The 19,875-nt window shown below is 38.0% G+C and overlaps 1 protein-coding gene across 4 annotated transcripts in view; it reads left to right on the top strand.

The window, feature by feature from the left end:
- The window catches only part of PATJ (PATJ crumbs cell polarity complex component), a 157,147-nt gene that overhangs the window by 99,168 nt on the left and 38,104 nt on the right, over positions 1 to 19,875 (top strand). For all 4 annotated transcript variants that reach the window (XM_037404759.1, XM_037404756.1, XM_037404757.1 and 1 more), the window contains exons 29-31: positions 4,171 to 4,262; positions 13,788 to 13,860; positions 17,163 to 17,255. In XM_037404759.1, the coding sequence (XP_037260656.1) occupies positions 4,171 to 4,262; positions 13,788 to 13,860; positions 17,163 to 17,255 (258 nt within the window). The remainder of the gene's footprint in view (positions 1 to 4,170; positions 4,263 to 13,787; positions 13,861 to 17,162; positions 17,256 to 19,875) is intronic.

The raw sequence follows: 19,875 nt of genomic DNA, 5'->3' as shown, positions 1-19,875 counted from the left end.
AGGTGGGAAACTGCAGAGGTCAGCTGCCTGCTGAGCCAACAGCAAAGCTGAACTGCAGCGCAGGGATGGGGATTTTCTGTCTTTATGGAGTTTTATGGTCTGTTGATCACTTTAGATGATGCACATGTTTGAACGTGTGCCAGGCAAGAAATTTGATGAGGAAAGAATTCATGTTCTAATTAATTATTTTTTCTTTCCACTGGTTTCCTCATGCTTTATCATTTGGGGGTTTGGTATATTTTACGGGGGTTCAGTCTATATAATTTGACTGATCAAAAAATTTTGAAACTTTTCCCATTGTTTCAAAGAGTCTGGTTGTATCTCAACATGCTACAATTCCTGTGGTTAGAAGGAACCTCATGCATTAGTACTAATAATTATTATGGAAAGCTATGCAAGTTCTTTTAGTAGCTTTGGGGTATCATTTAACTTGATTTTCATAAAAATCAGATGATACTAATTTTACAGCTTTCTGTTACTGCCACATAGTAAAAACAGTGCTCTTTTTAAAAATACTGGCATCTAATGTTTCTCTTCTGCAAATTAAAGTTTGAGAAGCAAACAATCCTTTAGATTTTTTTCTCTTAATTTAAGAGTTCGGATTTCAGAGAGTTTGTGCTTTCTGCTACTTTAGCGTATGAAACTGTAAAACAAAACTTTCGTAGGTGAAGGCAATAGTACGTTTGGGATATGTAATTAAATCTGCCATAAAGCAATTTAGGGTTATATTGAAGATTGAAGTGTGCTGACCTGACCTCGTACCTGTAGCATGTTTTTAGCTTTCTCTGTTCTCTGCTGCCTTTCCAAGAAGTTATGTAAAGAGACATTTAAAGAAGAGTTGAGGTTGATTTAGATCAGTTTATTTCTTCTGCTTAGTCGAAGCTTTGTTTTTCTTTTCCAATCTCTAATGAGAACAGTAAAGCACAGATTTATAGGTTTTGACTCCCAGAGTACTATTCGATTAATCTGACATATTACTTTATTTAATTTGAAAGGTTTAAAATGGAGTTGCTTATGAAATCCTAGAAATTCTCTTTTTTGTTATTTTTAAGTAGGCTTTTGTGCTTTGCTCATCACTGTGGTATCTGAAGCTAACAGAACATCAATTTATTTTGCAAAAGAAAGTGACTTAAAAAAAAAGAAAGAAAGAAAAATTAATACTGCCTTGTAATAACTGTGGGACAGTCCAAAACCTTGTGGAGATATATTACTTCGATTATCCTTTCATTTTGATGTAATTAAATAATTATAACTTACAGACCAAGCTCACAGCTAATTAAATTTTGGACTATTTGATACATCTAGTGAATAGGATTAATTTAGCCAGAGTAAAGACTATAAATTTTAATCTAAGAAGTCTGCTGTTTAGAAAAATTGATGGCAATTTAACTAAATCCAAACAATTTGTAAAGCATACAGTATTCCCAGTGAATAATTTATTTTTCAACTTAGAGAAATTAAGTCAACAAACTCACTGAAAGTTTCAAGTTCAGCTTGATGCGAGAATGGAACTGAGCATTCATTTTTACTACTAGATTTTTAAATTTGTCTTTGATTAACAAAGCGTGTCCTAGGATGTTGCTTCTCTCCCTGTCTTTGCAACCATGGCAGTTGCAGACAGCACCATATTAAACCCTTAGGAATGTTGGCATGGTGCTGTATCTTCAGTGCTGATCATTCCCTGCCAGCTCTGACTCTCGTAGACCTTTATTTTGGTTCTTTCTTTGTACAGTGAGTAGCTTGGTAGGTAAATAGTTTGCGATTCAATCTTAATGAATAATCAGGCGTTAGGGTTTTAGTCTTGTCCTTGCATTGTCCTTATTTAACTGATGAACTTGTATGTTGTTTTGACACATTGATAATAAGATGGGAATATTGTGAAGTTGCCAATATGACCAAATAGCCTGTGTGACACAAGGCTATAAGACTTGGACAGTTATTTCTTGCTTGAATGAAAAAATCTTCTAACAACACAAAACCATAATCCAATACAAACATTTTCAGTAACAAAAAGTCCTTCTATAATCATGAGTCAGTTGTTCCTGAGCTCCGTTATCATTATTGTTTTAAACAGCATTGGTATATCAAATGTGAATGTAAATAGTATGTTGTAAATTAAGAGTGGGAGGGAAAAATCGCAGTATTGAAATTAAACTGGCTGCTCACTTTGGAAGGGTGTATGAACACTCCAGCTCCAGAGAGGTGGATTAATATAATCAAGATGTCTAGAGTGAGAATTTTGACAAAGTTAAATAGCAGCTTATTCTGCATGCTTCGAAGCCTCTGGTGCTTGCTTAGATGACAAGACATGGAACAAGATGAACCGTGAACCTGAACTAATATCATGACTCCAAATACTGTTAATTTCAATTTTTTTTACTTCCTCTTTAAAGTTTTGCCTTCTTTTTTGCACAAAATACAAAGTTAAATGTAGCTTTGAATTACTTTCAGGTTTTATGTTTACAGGTATTCAGGTGTAAGTAGATAATTGTTCTTCCGCAGCGCATTGTTTTCTTGATGCTTATTCCAGTCTAAATTGTCAAAGTTGAAGGAAGACAGCTCTGGTAGTCCAACTCCCTGCTGTCAGGGGAGGATGCTTTCCTTCACCACCTTGCTGAGTGTTCACTTCAGCTGAGTTTTAAATCTAAAAATCATCAGGATACAACTAAGAAACTGCTCAAGGGTTTTGTTAATCTTCTTGACATAGTGGCTTCTTTCCCCTCATACTCAGCTCAGCTTTTACTTTCTTTAACTTTATTGTGGTATTCATATCTGCCTTATGTTCTACATGTGATCTTCATGATTGCAGTTTGTGCAATGCCTGAGCTGAAAGGCGAGCATCCTCTTAGGATACCTCTGAGAGGGGAGGCATTAATCAAGAGGAGCCAAAGCCCAAGAAACTAGGTATTGCAGGCAGCCTGAGGTGGAGCACAGTGTTAAATGCAAGCCCTGCATGTGAAATGAATGAAATGCTTTAAATACTCCTTTTTTACACTGCAGGTTATTTTTGTGATATGATACTGAGTATGGTTTTGGTTGGCTATATTCATTTCAGAGATGCTGTTGTCCTTGTTGAAGTCCCACTTGCTGAGCATGGCACTGGGAGACAGTAGTCATCGTGTTTTCCTCAAACTGGGAAGACTTCTAGTTCCTACAGAAAGACAAGTCCTGAAGCACATACTGTGTTAAAGCAAAGCTATTTCCCTCTGAAAACTGCAGCATTTGATTTTTTTGTAGTATTTGGTGTCTGCTGTGCTTAGGTGTTTGATCCATCACAGCAGAAGTGATGTGGTATGCCCTTAAATTGTCCTTTGTCTCCATGGCTATCAGTTCTGTTTCCTTCAGCAGAACTGAGGAGTCAGCACAGTCTTAACAGCAAGTTTTCCTAAACTGCCAGTTGCCTATAGGTAAGGTATAGGAGGGTCTGTCTCAAAATCTGTGCTGTTGTCTTACCTATATGATTCTTCTCAGATCAACTTGTTTTCCAAAAATCTGGGAACAATACTTAAAAACTAGTCTATGGATCTGTGAAAAAGAGTAAAAGATTTCCCTAATTTGTGACTTACTAATAAGGCTAAATTAGCTCTGCATTTGTTCCTATTTTATAATCATCTAGACTAAAACTTGGGAATGTTTTGCTATTAATACAATATTTTTTCATTGATAAATGGGAGTCAAAGTTGTTGAAAATGCAGTATTTTAAAATCCATTCTAAGTCTGTGATTCTGTGGTCTATCATGGAATCAGTATGAGAAGGAGGATGTTTTTAAAATCAAATTAGGATTTATACTTTCTAAAGAAATTTTAAGCAAGCTGATGAGAAATGCTTAAATTGTTGCTGCTGAGTTGCAGGCTACAACCCCATCCTCTTCTGGTAGTTAGCTGAGGGAAGGGGCAGCAGCCTTGGGCAGTTCAAGGCCTGAAAGAGGCTCTTAGTGCCTCAGTACTGCTATTTCTTTCTCTACAGCACTGTACAGATAGGTATCTATCAGTGCAATGTTAGTATTCCTGCCTATATGAACCTTGAAAGTTATATGATATATTTTGCAGACCACGTTTTCTTTGAGTCTTATCTCTTTATACCACAGTAAATTTGGAAGTCTTGGTGGCATAAATTAAAACAATGTGTACTTCTCCACTTACATGAAAACCTTCATTTTCTTTTAACAGATAAACAATCAGGTACTGTATGGAAGAAGTCACCAGAATGCTTCTGCAATCATTAAGACTGCCCCATCAAAGGTCAAGCTAGTTTTCATACGGTAAGAACAGTTCTCATCAAAACATTTGTTTGCACTTTAGCCTATTACATTACATATTTAGCCTGTTTCAAAAATGCTGAACTTGCTCAATTCTCCTTGAAGTAAATAAACCTTTTCCTTGACTATTCTTTTCGGAACAGTTGAAGAGTTCTTAATATTGTAAAAAAAAAAAAACAAAACACCAAAACCCAGAAGACCTAATGTAATTGAGTGTCTGTTTTAGGGGTGTCTGCTGAAGACTTGAGCTGTCCCTGTTGAGCTTGAAAACACCTTGATAAGAGCTTCTCCCAAACTTAGTAAAGTGCTTTAGGTTGGTTCTGCAAGCACAAAGATGGGGGTGGGCAGATTGCTTCACCCAGACTGCCAGGAGGGAGTGAAAATGGTGCATAGACTTGGGGCTGGAGAGGAAGGTGCTGTGAGAGGAGCAGGCAAGTGTAGGGCATGGAGCTGGGTGGCTGTGTGAAAGATAGCTTTGTATGAACATCAAAAGATTTTAAAAGTGAGCTAGGGCTTAGTTGTACAGAAGCAGAACCTGCCTTTGACAAGGAGCACTGGGATGGCTTCTGTAGGATGGAATATGCTAAAATAACCTTTCATCTGCATAAGAAGAATTGAAGCAGAATTACATGTAGGTATTTTTCCTCTATGTGTGTGAATTAAGGACACCTTCATGCATTCACTCTGTAGTTCAGGAAGCGTTACTCTTCTGACCCTGGGTGGGAGGTCTGGAAAGAAGCTGCCTCTTTCTCAGAACTTGTATTGCTTTAATATATTGGAATTTCACCGATGCATCTATTCCAGCTGTGACTTCGGTTGGGCACTATTCCCATGCCATTTTGTAATGTAGTGTTCCTACCAACATACACATCATACTTGATATTGTTTTATATTCTTCGCTCATAGACAGCTTACCTGTGAACAATGTAATAATCTGTGTGTGAATGCATATAAATGCGTACATTTACTCGCACAGTTCTGTCTGGTACAGCATACACAGAAATGATGGAAGAGCAGCATTAGTGCAGTGAAGAATGAGTTGCTGTACTTGGCAGCACAGAGGATCTGGAGGAGATTAATGATCTTGCCTGCAGCTTCTGTGTTACTTTCCCCAGCTATTGAAAATTAAACGTCATGTACAACAACTCACTCACCATTACTTAATTGCATGTGGAAAATGTGTCTGGTTGGCTCCAGAGGCAGAACCACAACTTAGGAAACCAAAACCCAGGGCTGAGTTTAGTGCTGTCAGGCAGCACAGAAAGCGTGGGTTTCTTGCGTCCTGCCCTGCTGCACTGAGCATCGCAGCTGGCTGCAGAGCACTTAGCTCTGCAGAGCGGTAATGAAGGGTGTGGGTTAGCTCTAGTTGCCCATGGGCTGGAAATCCTTGGTGCCTATTTTGTATCATGTCTAAGACATAAGGGCCATGTATCTTCTTAGCCATACTTTACCTTTTCAGATTGTGTAGGAGTGGGTTTCAAGGCAAAAAGTTGTCTTAATTATCATAATCAGTAGATATTGGAAATACCATTGGATAAATCTTTTTTTTTTCTCTAGAGGTTGTTTTTTTAAAGAAGTTTCTATTTTTATATACTGCTGCTGAGGTTGTAAACTTGCATGTTCACATTTCCCAAGAGCATGCATCTTGTCACTGCTCTCAGCCTTGCATTAGAGTACACTGACAACTGATGGGTTTGTTTGCTTGAACCAAGCAGCCATTCGAACAGCAGTGAAAAGAAATTTTCCCACTGAGAGAATGTCATTAGTAACTGAAGCACTGGCTCCAATGTGGGGACAAAACTGATGCTGCCTTTTTTTTGATGCATGGTCAACTTCTCATAGTAAGAGGAGTGTTTCAAAATGTTAGCAAAGCCAAACTAGACTGTTTCTCTTAAAGACAAATTTTAAGGAGAAAGAAGAATAATATTATTTTCTCATGCAGACTGTATTCCATGAGCCCATTCTATCTTGGTGCTTCTGATTCCTACACCTTAGACCACAAAACCAGGGGATGCAGTGGACTGAAAACACAAACCAAAAGACTGTGCTGGTCCCAGAAGTCTTGTCCTGGTGCAGTTTGGTAGAAAATTTTTTTCTTGCTTTATCAACTTATTTTAAAACTGTAACATAAAATGGGGGTATTGAAATGCCACTACTTAATGCATGGTGGTGCCAGCAGTAAATAAGTAGTAAATAAGAGGAGCAACAGGCATCTTGAATCTCCATCCATCTCTTGTACATGTGCAATAGCTTTTCCAGCTGAGAACAATGCGCTGAGTGTAGCAGACTTAGCTCTCCTCGTAGGTTTGCTGCTTGGCTGATTTCAGATATGTTCCTGTGGACTCTAATGATCTGGAAAGAGCAGGATACCATTACATTTGTCATGCTTTGAAAATGAGGCGGAGCCAACTGCAATAGAAATAGTACTTTCCTCCTCCTGAGCGCTGTTACCCATGCAACTTCTTTTAAAGGTAGAGGATGCATAGCATAACGTAGCCAAAACACATCCTGGAGCACACAGTAAGACGGGACCACAGCTCACTGTAGCAAAATAACATGTACTGCAGGAGTTACGAGAGAAATGGATTCGGTCTTCATGTGCATGAAGATATTACTATTCTAATTTCACCAGTGAAAGGCCTCAGTAGGTTATAGTTTTCCAGAAACACGTCATTCCACAGTCTAAAAAGTTTCTGCATGCCTAACTGAGCTGACCTAGGACATAAAAGCAAAACTGGTGGGACTCTTGGGCTCCTACTAAAAAGTGCCCTCTTTGATATCCTGAGGCTTTATTTTCTTCAGATGAAGGATACTCAGTGATAAGCATGCTGCTTTTCACTTTGAAGCAGGAAACAGCATCAAGGTTTTCCTATTTCTGGTGTTTTGGTTCAAGTACAGGGCAGGGGGATGTTTCCATAAACTCTTTAATCAGTTACGAAAGAAGCCCAGAAATTCCTGGGCACAGAAAAGCCTTTCTGTGAGAGGTACTGTAATAACCATCATTAAATAACTTGGATTATGTTGCGCCCAAATTTATTTTTTCTAGGAAAAAATAAAGAATAGAAGGTGTCCTCAACCTTATTGAGTTTTTACTAAAATCCTAGCTTACCGTCTATGCTATAAAAATCTGTTCACACATTTTATATACCCAGGTAGTGTTACAATTGCATTCCCACCCTTTCCTGAAAATTTTGCTGATGAGACATAGTGCAGTAAGTGTTGTGAGAATCGTAGGCATCCACTTATATTTGAAGGCTTCTCGCTCTGGTTTATGAGCATCTTTTCCTCAATTCAGTTGACGAAGATTATTTAAAACAGTTGATTTTGGCTACATTCCAAAATATAGGTCGTCACACACCACTGTTTCCCAGTGGTCTCATTAATTACACGAGCTTGTAATAGCATCTAAAGATTTGCAGTTATAGCAGTTACAGTATCGCTTTTTGAGGGTTTTTTGGTTGGGTTTTTTTTGTTTTAGGTTCAGTGCATCTTGTGCTTTGTAGCTTTCTAGAGTAACAAATTTGAAGGCATTTAACCTGCTCACCCAGTTTATCAAACAAACAAACCAATTGCCTGAGCACGGCAAGATTTTCCTGAGATGAAATGGCTCAGTCTTGAGTGCTTCCTTTGATTAGTGTCCAATCATGTTTTATCTGACCTCAAAGTCTTACAGCTGCTGCATTAACTTCCATGCTACTGTGGCAAATATGGGTTGTCTTTTTGATTTCTGCATATCAGAAATAAATAATAATTTGACTGCAGCTTTCCAAGCCATATAAAGGAGTCTTGCTATGGAAGCACTAGTGGAAGTCAGTGGCAGTAGGGCGTGTAAAGGTCTTAACTGCCTTTTGAAATTCTTGATCTGAGTTTTCAACAGGAATTAGCCAGGTAGTAATTTGAGAAAGGGACTTGCTTCTTGTAGGAGTCTCTGTGCCCTAGTTCCCAAAACAGAATGGGGTTTGTATCCATTGTGGCTTTTGTTCATGCATTGTAGGTCCATCTTTTTAAGATGCATAATAAAACGATGTAATTAGATTTTACATCTGTAGTAGGAAATCCAGCTTATATGAGAATGGTCTTTTACAGTCAGAATTTTATGATTCAGCAAATTCAGTGTTTTTTCCATGCTCAATTAACTGCCTTTAATCTGTTTTGGTGCTTCAGTGTCGGTATAATAAGCAGATCAAATATAGTTTGAATGCTTGAATCAAAGTGAATGCCACTGATTGCCATCATCCCTTTGTGTTCGGTTCTGTGATTCATTCTTTGGTATACCTTTATTCCTTAAAAGAAAATTTTCTTGTGCTGTGATGAAACATGAGAAATGCTTTAAGAGTAAAGTACTGTAGGATTTTGCTTATTTAAATACCATCTGTTAGCTGTCCGGAGTCATCCTCCCACGTGGCAGTCATTCTGTAATCATTGCTTTCTGGTGATGGGATGGCAGCTTCTCAGTGCAGCCCACAAATCTCTGTCACCTATCCCCTCCTTCCATTTCTAGGTATAATTGTAAAGACTAATCTCTTGCTATTTATGGTGACATGCAAAGGAGAGAGATCCTTACACTCTGTGAGGACTGGGAAAGTGAGGGCAGTGGCTGGGTCGGACGGTTCTTGGTGCTGTGTAATGCTCTCCATTGCTGTGAATTTGTTACTGAGTCTTTGCTCTTCTTTTAGAGCCTCTATAAGTAACGTTGTATGTTACATGGCAAAGTCTCAAATGCTGTCATGTTTTAGAAATTATTTTTGCTTTGTTTATTCTAACTTACATAATTGGCCATATTTTAATAGTATAAACTCTGTTTTTACTTGCTTTGATTGTTTAGGTTCTTTCATGTGGGAAAGCTTTAAAAATAAGCTCTTGCCAGACACTGTGTATGCAAGTTTGAACTTTTCCTGTTTTCTTCAGAGCTGTTTCCTCCTTGCTGTCACACACATGTGGGAACAAGTGCATGGTTGAGGAAGTTAAGTAATTTGGGCTCTTTCAAACCTTTGATGACCTAAGCTGCAGTTTATGTGAACATTAGTTGTTCATTTAAAATATCTGTATGGATTTGGCTCTCACATAGTTAGGAGTGGATGGAGGGGAAAAGGAGAACAAGACTGTTCTTGCTGTTAGTAAGAGAGATTTTTCAATGAGATGCACAATACAAAGGTCTTGCCTTGACCCAGCTGATGGAAAAATCCAGCATGCCTTTTCAGCATGCAACTTTGCTGCAGTCCCCTTTTCCAAAGGACCTTCTAGAGGGAAAACAAAGATGAGAAAATAAGAGATCCTGACCTGATTTTTCTTTTTTTTTAACAAGCAGGATGTGGACAATATAAATTTTCAATAATCTCCAGGACTTTATGCCCTCATATCACAACCAGAGGGAGTCCTAAGGGTTACTGGGCAAACATTGTTCATTCACTTGGTCTGCAGATCTGTTCCAACTAAGATGTCATGCAACTGCATACAAGCCACTGGGTTTTTTTCTCCTGATTCTTGATGTACTTTGTATTCCCAAAAAGCATCCACAACCTCTTACAAAGCTGTTGTCAAATGATCTTTTAGTGTTGATCAACTGTGTAGTTGCAGGTAGTTTGGCTGGAGGTTCTTCTCCCTTCGTTTAGACATCTAGAGGTCATCTAGACTTCTGTGATTAGTGAACAGTTGTCAGGAACCTCTGAAGAGCAACTAATTTCACCCTGTCCTAAATTAGGACATTTAGGCGCTGGATGAATTGCCCTTCTGAGTGGATCTGCTTTGGGATTTGTCTTGATTTTGCAGTGATCATAGAAGTTTGGACACTATCTTAGACAAGATGCTCTGCTTTAGACAGGTAATGAATCTCATTCAGCATGCTCAACAAGGATTTGCTTAGCATTAGATGACAGTGAGCTTATACCATCACAGACATGAGACACGTATGAGTAAATAAAATGGAAACCAGAAATTGTCCTCAAAGTAAGGCAGGGAACCTGAATTCAAGAATTAAAATTCTGAGGTTGATGAGCAAATGGAAAAAAAATTTAGCTGAGGCTGTGACTTCTGGTTATTGTCTCTAGAAAGATAACTTTCTGAATGCTTCATAGACCATTCCAGCTGTGTGTGACATTCCTCCAGAGTGCCAGAGACAACTTTCTGTTAAGTGCAGCGCAGCACTGCAGGGCAGCCTAGCTGAAGCCTTACAGCACAAAGCTTTAACTTCCCTTCAGGCTTACTTTCTGCAGTGTGGAATGAGTAATCCCTTCAGATTTATATTTGTATATTGCTCTCTTTAGGCTTCTTTTTTGCCAAGTGTTTATGGTAGTTAGTTATTAGTCAACAATAACTGTATTTGTCTTTGCTTAAGCTGCACATCTCCTTCACTGGAGGTGCAGTTAGATGGAGCAAAACATGAGAAGTTCTTCTCTTTGGTCAGTGAGAAAGGATGGGGAATGTTCAGGGGTCCTATTTAGACTAGAAAGGAAATAAAATTTAGCAAAGTATGGCAATCTAGTCAAGTAAATCTGAAAATGAGCTTTTCTAAAGTTTAAAGTCTTTACCACTTATATGTCGCTTTGATCTTGCTTCCTGTGACATTTGAAGTGAGGAGAGCTTGTTTCTTCAGTATCGAGCTATAGTTAGTGATGTTTGTATAAGCAATAGGCATTCTAACCTCCAAGCAGATCCAATTCCCATTTTCACTCAGAAACTCATCCTGAGGGGTTAGAAGCAATGAAATTATTTGTGGGAGGAGTGATGAATTCCTTCCTGATTCAGGTTATGTGTAACTGATGAAATATAACCAGCTCTCTAGTGCATGAGCTCAGCAAGGAGGTGGGCTGCTGTCCCAGTGTCTTAGACAAACCGGTGTAAGAGCTGGAACAAGAGTGGTGGATGTTTCTCATTTTTGCAGATGGGGGGGGGGGGGGGGGGTGGGGATGGGACAGGACGGGACAGCAGCATCTGAGCCTCCCTGCTGCATAAATTGCATTTTATGTTGCTTTGACCCTGAGAGTATGAAGCTGTGTCTTGACTGTGAAGGATTTAGACGTCTTATCCTCAAGCAATATTGAGCACTGGTAACTGAGAACAGCTTTCTCGGAGGTGGTTATGTAGCAACTATTGGCAAATACATTGAATGCTCATTTGCAGTCACTGTAATTTGAATATGATGTTCAGACTTCTAAGCTGTCTGCCCCTGCATCAAAAGAAAAGGATTGCTCCTTTTAGTTGTAAATAAATTCATGTTTTAGTTGAGGACACTTGTGGAAGTGGAGAGCAGAAAGAGCAATTTATTATTAGATCTGTCACTTTAAAATATGTTCCCACTTTGATTCTACTTTGAAGCATTCTCCTTTGAAGCAGCATTAAAGTATTTAAATATGTACGAGTCCTAGCAGGGGGAGATTACAAGTTGTGACACTTCATAACCTTGGGATTTTTTATTTTTTGCATATTTTTTTTCCCAGGTAATTACTGTATATGTTTTTTTATTGCTTGGAATAAAAATGGCCATCCATTTAAAACTGCATAAAAATATTTTCCCAGTGATTGGAAAAAAAAACATTTTGTGTGTGTATATATGAAGTGGAAACTAGTTTGTATAAATAATTACACCCCACTTTGTCATACAGATAATGAATTTTCTGTCTAGCAATTTTTAGAATATTTCTTACAAAGGTTTATAGGTACCTTGTTATTTTCAACCTTGCTTCTAATTGCAAGTTATGCAGCATGCATTGTAAGCTACAGAAGTGTTAGTTTTCATGCTGCTTGAGCTTCATATAAACTATTGTCAGAAAAACCTCTACAGTCAAGTAAAAATTGCTAGGTGTCTTAGACACCTTACATTTGCTTATTTATTCTTATAGGTTAGAAAAGCAATATAATTAGATCAATGTCTCATGAAGGTAAGAGGAGGAAAAATGTCCTTGCCTAATATGCCTTATGGGGTAAAATGCACTTGGGAATTGTGAAATGCTTATGAAGTTCATGAGCTTGGTTCTGTGCCTTCCTCAGATTTCTGTGTTGGCCCTGTGCATGGGTGTTTCTGCATCACAGGCCACTCTGGTTCTGATCTTAGCATGGTTTGTGACTCTTGCAAGGCTTTGAGCAGGGCCAAGAGGAGGGGCAGGGAGCGAGTACAAAAATGAGCAGCACAGAACCAATTCCTTTGAATTGTATGGCTGTTTGGTTGAAGATAAGTAAATGAATTCACCAACCTTTGCCTGCAGGATTTATCATTTCAAATGCTTGTGACTGAGTTTCCCATATGCTGCTTTGCTGAGAGCTATTGATTTACAGTGCTGTCTTTCAGTGATCAGAACATGCTAGCTTCATGTGTTTAACTCTTGAGGGATAAAATGAGAGTTTTTCTGTCAGGCACTTCTGTAAAATGTTTTTAAACACATACTGGTCTAATATTTTATTCCAGAAATTAAAGAGGATAAAATTCTGCTTGTGTTACAGTAACCTGGAAAGTAGTAGACAGGACCAGAAATCAATTCCAGAAGACCCACTGTATGAGAAGTCATGTCCTTTCATCTCAAGATCTGTATCTGCAAAGCAGCAATATTACTGATCCTTCCTCTGTCATTTTGGCGAGCAGAGGCTGTGTGATAGTACTGAATCTTTAACAAAATGGAGTTTGCATCATGTGCCTGGCTTCTGTGTTCTGTGAGAGTTATTCACCCCCAAAATAAAAAGGAAGCAAAATCTGGATTCTTTTTTCTTTCGTATGCCTCAGATTTGCCTTAAACAATGTCACTGAAGTCATATTTTACTTGGTTCAGTTTTACAGAGGCCAAAACAATACAGAGTTAATTCCACAAGCCAAATAATTTTAAATGGCAGTAGAGGAAAAACATTAGCATGGCAGAATACTATTTAATTGGGGGGGGGAAAAAAAGGCTTTTAAAAGTTACAAAGTAATCAGATGTGTAACTTAGGAATGCATTTTAAAGAGTAAAAAGAAAAAGATGCCATACATAAGAAACATCTTTGAAAAATAATGCAATTTATTTGTAGGGGGAATCAATATTTATCTGTTTTCTTCCTCTGGCATTTAATAAAAATTCTTCCAGGCTTTTACGCTGAATCTTTTCTAAAAGACCACAGCATATATGAACAAAAAAGAAAAAGCAATCTATTTTAGTAAAACAGGTATTGTATTTCAGTAATGTGAATATTAGACTATAAACAAGCAGTTTACAAATATAGATGCTATTAGAAGAGGCTAACGAAGTATTAGCCTGTCTGTTGATGTGTATGGACCATAAATTCCAACTATGTCCTCTGATAATCCACACAAAATTAGATTTCCAAAGAATGTGATGTCAGTGTGTCCCAGATGAAACTACAGTGGTCCCAAGAAGGGATGTAATCTGTTCGCTAGCAAAGAACAAAAGCAAAAGTGAAGTGCTTTTCTAAGCTCTTAACTTCTAGTAAGAAACAGTTACATTTTATGCTAGCAAGAGTATTTTCTTAATGGGCAAAACCAGCACAAAAGAAGTTTGACCATTATGGTTTAGTGTGTAATGTGTTGTTTGTTTTGTTTTACAGAAGTGAAGATGCAGTCAATCAGATGGCTGTTACTCCTTTCCCACTGCCTTCCAGCTCCCACTCTTCTATTGAGGTAAAGTTGTCGTGGGTGGTTTTTTTTTAATTAGGGATTGCTAAATTAGATAGATTAATCATTATTAGCTATTCATTATAAATTCGAGCACCCTGTACCTTGTCTAATTAAACCCTGAATCATAAAATGCATTGGATAGGAAGTTGACCTAATAGGCATATTTTCCCCTGTGTCTTTTTTTATTGATCTCATTGTTACTGAAAGAGTGGCAATGGCATTAACAACAGGTATTAAACAGGTTATTGCTGTACAGGAGGAAGAAAAGTCTCCAAATGAAAACCTTGCCATCTCCTATCCTGCTTCTTTTTCAGCTGGTTAGAGTAGCTGTGGTGAGGCTCTTTTGCCTGGAACATGGAAATCCTCCAAACTTCTAAGTTCCTTTTCCCCCAGAATACCCTTCCATCAGCATCTCTGAAAATGAAGTAGGGATGTCTAGCAGCTAGCTACGGTACAGAGGTCACTGTGTACATAGTTTGCATTGCAAGAGGCCCTTGAGACAATCCCAGCCTGAGGGCCCTGGTCCACCAGTTTCTCCTGTGCCCCAGCTTTGGATGACTCCTGTGCCCCAGCTTTGGATGATGGCTGTTTAAGCAGTGAGTTCTAGTGCACAGTGTGGTAGCATGCCATCTTCCAATGCAAAAACTTCCTCAGTGTGGTAATGTTACCAATGTTTTTCTTCATTATAGTTGCTGTCTCAACCTCAGTGTAGACTAATTGCTCTCTTGTGCACCATGAATCCCTGCAGTGTCACCACATTGTTATCATTTTGACATCTCGATATGATGTAACTAAATTTTCTAGATAAAGTACATAGTTAGGCTTGCTGTTGCTTTTTAATTCTATTTCTATTTGAGCTAATAAAGCAAAAGATGTTTTATAATTAAATTGGGGATGAGTCTTGCCTTGAATTGATAAATTCATGTGCATTGAACTCCTGGTATTTCAGTAAGCATTACTGTGATCCCACAGTACTGGTCTACGCTAGGTGATGCTGGATGAATCTCCTGTTCGCACACTTGCTATTGCTTTCCAGATTATATTGCCACTGATGGCTGCTTCCATACAGGCATAGTACTGTACAATGCAAGAAGTGCCTAGTTTTTCTTTGGATCCGAATAATCTTTTGGACAGTGCTTTGGCATTTCGTTCTCTCCTCCATAAAAATAGCATGTCCCAGGTGCAGCTGGTAGATTGCAGATTACTCTACAATTTACAGAGCCCAAGGTCATTTTATTTTTGTTGACTCTTTAATACCTGCATTTGTTTGCAGCTTTGTTTATTATTTGTGTCTTCAGGATGAACGACAAAGCTTTGTTCTGTGGTCAAATGACTGTAATTAGACCCTGTCAGCATGTGGAAGGCAAAGTACTCAGCCACTGCAACGTTTGCATTTAGAGGTGTAGATGCTTGTGGGTTAAGTTTCATACATTAATGGCAAGCTCTTACTATTTATGTTGTGTCTGTTTTAGAAGTAGATGCACCTTTTTACTTCTAGCTAGTATCTTTTATTACGTAAAATAAATGTAACCAGAAGATACTGTTGCTGTATAGAAATTTAGATTGCTTTTCTGTGTCAGCTGTTCCTGTCTTTAAATGAAGCAAAACAAAACTGACATTGTGCATTACATATTGAAATTATATCTTCAAATATCTTTGAAATACCAAATAGATATTTAACATTGTGTGTTACATACGCTGTACAAGAAACTTGTCAGCTCACATTATACAGCCTGGCTAGTATAACAGAATGTCGGGATGCCATGTACTATTGTGTTAATTTTCTTCATCTTATCCCTTTATTTTCATTAAGGTATTTTAATATGGAAAGTGATACAGTAAATGCCTTAAAATAGGGTCTTGCTTCATTGCATGGAGTTGCAGGACAGGGTAAGGGACTTATGCTGTTGTGTAATACTGTGGGCAAGCCACCAGAAGCAAAGTATATTAAATACTAGTTATTGTAATATATCTTTTTTTAAAAGTTTTGTTCATCAGAAAGCCACAGAATGAGATATTTTGTTGCAACTGAACAGAGTGAGCTTTTGTACAAATGAAGAGGTGCTTTACCTGCTCAAGTGCTGGTCAAAACATTTGTGTAATTTTCATTGTGCTTAAAGGTAAAATATCTAATGAAGATTCAGAAATAATTTTGCTTCTAGGACTGAAGAGCTTGAAATTTGATTTCTTGCATGTAGTCTGTTTTGCTTTGCAAGAGATAACAGCTCCAAATCTGGATCAAAGGCTTAAGTGTAAATCAAAGTAATAGATTAAATTTTTTCAATTTCAGGACCTGGTTGGTTTAAAAAAGGGAAGAAGAATTAAGACATTAAATTTTACATGTAACCAAAGTAGTGGTACTCTAACCTTTAAATTCTAACTTAATGTTTTCCCTGAAAAGATGCCATTTCCTATGTATTTTAACTTGAATTGTCAGAGGGAAATAATTTTTCTTGCAATGTATGCTGCTTAAATACATGCTAATTGTTATCTAGAGAAAATACAAGAAAATTCTGATCGGACAAGCTTTTCTACTTAGTATGGTGCTAATGTACGTTTCAGGGGTCATTTTTGTTGGGAATCCTTAATAGAAAGAGAAAAGCATCATGCAGGGGAAAGTTCTGGAGCACAGCTTGGTGAAAATACTTATGTCTTTTGGGCTACTACCTTTGTTTGCTGGTTCTCCAGTAGTTGTCATTGGATGTCATTCACAGTATTCTCACAGTAATGTGTAGAGAAGTACCTGAATCCTGAGGCTACATTTGCACTTCAAGTTAAGGACTGTGTTCCAGTGCCGGCTTGTGAGCTTGGTGGCCATGTGCTCTAGCCAAGAGCAGCATTGGCTTTAGGGATTCCTCCAGGGTGGAGCACTCAGTCCTGCTGCTACCAGCCTGTTCAGATTGTATGTAAGAAACTGGGCTTCCTTTAATGTGCTGAGCATGTGTGAGACTCCCTCTCGACAGAAGTCTGGAGAAGGTGTCTTAGTACAAACTCAGCAGTTTTCACAGTTGATAGGGATTAGTCTGGCCTTGAAAGTTGACCAAGATCTGCACCTAAGTGCTACTATTGGATTACCATGTGGTGCTTCAGGCTGGCCAAGTGGAGACCAAAGTCTGTCTTTCAAAACTTGTATCACTCATTTGTCTTCTGACATTAGGATGCTTTAATTATGGATCTTTTTACTTTTTCATGCTGCAACTTGTTTAGAAAAACAAAAGAAAAGGTAAAATTGTCTGATTTTTTTCTTTAGCTATTATGGGGTTTCATAACTCTGTTTAAAAACTCTTACCAATCCTTCCTACCAGGATCATGGTGGCACTGAACCTGCAAGCAGCGAAGAAGACCCGAGTTTGGAAGTTGTCATGAAAAGTTTGACTGATGAGGAATCCAACAAAGCTGTAAGTGACTTCAAGTGATATTTAATGATGAGTAGAGCTTAGAAAATGGAGGCTTATTGCCTGGATTTGTTTTCTTTCCGCCTTTGTGTTGGAGTATTACAGCACACTTCTGTCAAATAAAATCCAGTACATGTAAGAGCAGAATCAAGCTCTTAGTTTTACATACATAGACTGTTTACATGAAATAAGCAGTCAGTATAATTCATTAAAATATTGAGATAAGAGTTTATATGTAGTATTTTGGCCCTCTCGAGTTCTTTGTCAGTGAGGGGATTGAGTTTCCACTCTTGCCATCCATTTGTGACAAACTTCAGAAGAAAGTGTGGTCTGTAAATCATTTTCTTATTTATATTCATAGCTTCATAAATTCTAAGGCCAAAATGTCTATTATCATAATCTAGTCTTGCCTCCTGAATAACACAGCTATAGAGTTACTCTCAGTAATTTCTACATCAAGCCCATAACTTCTGGTTTAATGTGGTACTGTCAGTCTGCACTGTAATAAATACTGAACTTCTCATTGATGCAGATGAAGTTTTTTGTTGTTTAGTATGTCAGGATTCTGCATTATCAGAAATCTGAAAATCCTTCGGGGTATAGTTCTAGTCTCTTTTTTGGACTCTATGTTAAAAGTGTAAAATGGAAAACTACTAAACATGCTGAAGAGTGACTAACAGACGTACATAACATTTGCTGAGACAGTCTTTTTGTCCAACAGCCTAGTCCTTTTTTCAAAGAGTGCGTTGGCTGTGTATGTACAGTTTGTGTGTGCTGTCCTCAGCACAAGGAAACTGGATGTTTCTGGATATTTTTTATTCCTAGATGTCTTCTTCCTGCACCATAATGTATTTTGCAAAGAGTGTCCTGGGTTTCTCAAATATGAATTGAATATACATAATGTTCTATAGCTAGTAACTGTTTAATTAATGTCTATGAACTCCAAGAGTTAGGAAGTGTTACGTGCTATTCAAGCAGCAGAACTAACCACTCATGTTAAATGGATTGGTTTGTGTTACTAATGGATTACAAAAAAGTTGAGTTATTTGTATTTAGTAGCCTTGTGCAGAATACTCTTTTGATGCGCTGGAATATAAATGAATCAGAGTTTTATTGTATGTGTTTACAGGTGTAATTCACCTAGTTTTATTGCTGTTCTTGCTCAATTTGGCAAGAAACTGTTGAGAGATTACAAGGTAACATGAAAAATTACTCAAAGACTGAAGTGGATAAAAATATATAAAATGTACAAAAAAGAAGTCTTGGTGTAGGATACTGTGCTATGCAGCTTTTTGAAAGGTATTAGAGGAAGCGCCAGTGTAACAGAGAAGAAAAAATTTTGCAAAAATCAAAGATAGGTGTGGAGGGAAGATGCTGCTGGAACAACAGGGAACCCAGAATATATTGGCAGCTTCTTTTCAAACTTGAGGCAAGAAAGAAGAGACCTGTGGAGCCAAAGGGTAGAAGTTACAGTATTTTTGACTGAAAGTTAAAAATAGAAACAGATATGGCGTTGGTGCTAAGAGTTGTCCGGAACAGAGCAATGGCAGAAAGGTAAGAGAAGACAAAGGCATAGATTTGTTGAGAGCCTCTAGGTGAGGTGAACATCAGTGTAGTACTTAGTTTTTCTTTGCCACTGTCCATACCAAGTTATCTTATCTTTCCACTTAAATTGTTCATGTAACAGCAGCTGGCTGCTGCAGTTTACTTTTTATCTCTGTAATTCAAAAAGCTTTATTCAGCAGGCCAGTATTATCCCCACTGCGGCACTGAGGGGAAGTGAGCTGTCCTGGGTCACAGGGGAGACCAGGAGGCAGCTGGGTCACTCTTCTGGCTGCTGCATAGCCCTGCCTTCACTCAGTGGGTACTCACTTAGAGGTGACTCACAGACTTTTCCATTAGATAAATAGATACTGAAAAATTAAGGGCTAGGAGGTGGATTTAGGGAAGTATTCAAATACGTATAGATCCAACTGTTCATTCCATAATGCCTTCAGTTGCGCCAGCCCTTGGTTTAGAGGCATAAATGGATGAAAAGTAATGGTGAAAGCCAGTTTCATAATTTCAGAGTATCCTTTCAATCAGGATTTTAAAACTACATGGCAAATATTTCTAAGTGTATCTTACTTTTGTAAGTGTTGATGGATGTCATCAGCCCCTTCTGATCAGAAGGAAATGGGTTTGTAGTCCTATTGACATTGAGACTTTGACACTGCAGTGCAGCACAAGACAGCTCATTATTCTGAGGAAAAGAGATTTCTCTTGCAGTCTTTTAGTGACTGTTGAGGCAAAAGAAAACAATGCCGTATTTTTCATAGCATGATGGTTGCTACTAGAGCCTAATGCCAGTTCACCATGGTTAATTAATTTCTCAGTCATATGTCAAGAGAAATCAGGAATGTGAAAGTCATCAAGTAAGATCAGGTTCACTGAGTAAATAAAAAGTATGTGTTTATCAGCAGAGATCTTCCACAAGTACGTACAACTCAAAGCATAAGCAAGATGTCTCACCAAGTGACAGCTGTAAAAAAAAAAAAAAAAAAAAAATTAAAAATTCACATAATTCGCTATTCATTGGTTGCTGACAAATTTTTCAGTCTCTCCCAAGATACTTTTTGTTGTC

The sequence above is a fragment of the Falco rusticolus genome, chromosome 11 (assembly GCF_015220075.1).
Source record: "Falco rusticolus isolate bFalRus1 chromosome 11, bFalRus1.pri, whole genome shotgun sequence".
NCBI lineage: Eukaryota > Metazoa > Chordata > Aves > Falconiformes > Falconidae > Falco > Falco rusticolus.
This window is presented reverse-complemented; position numbering and strand designations above follow the sequence as displayed.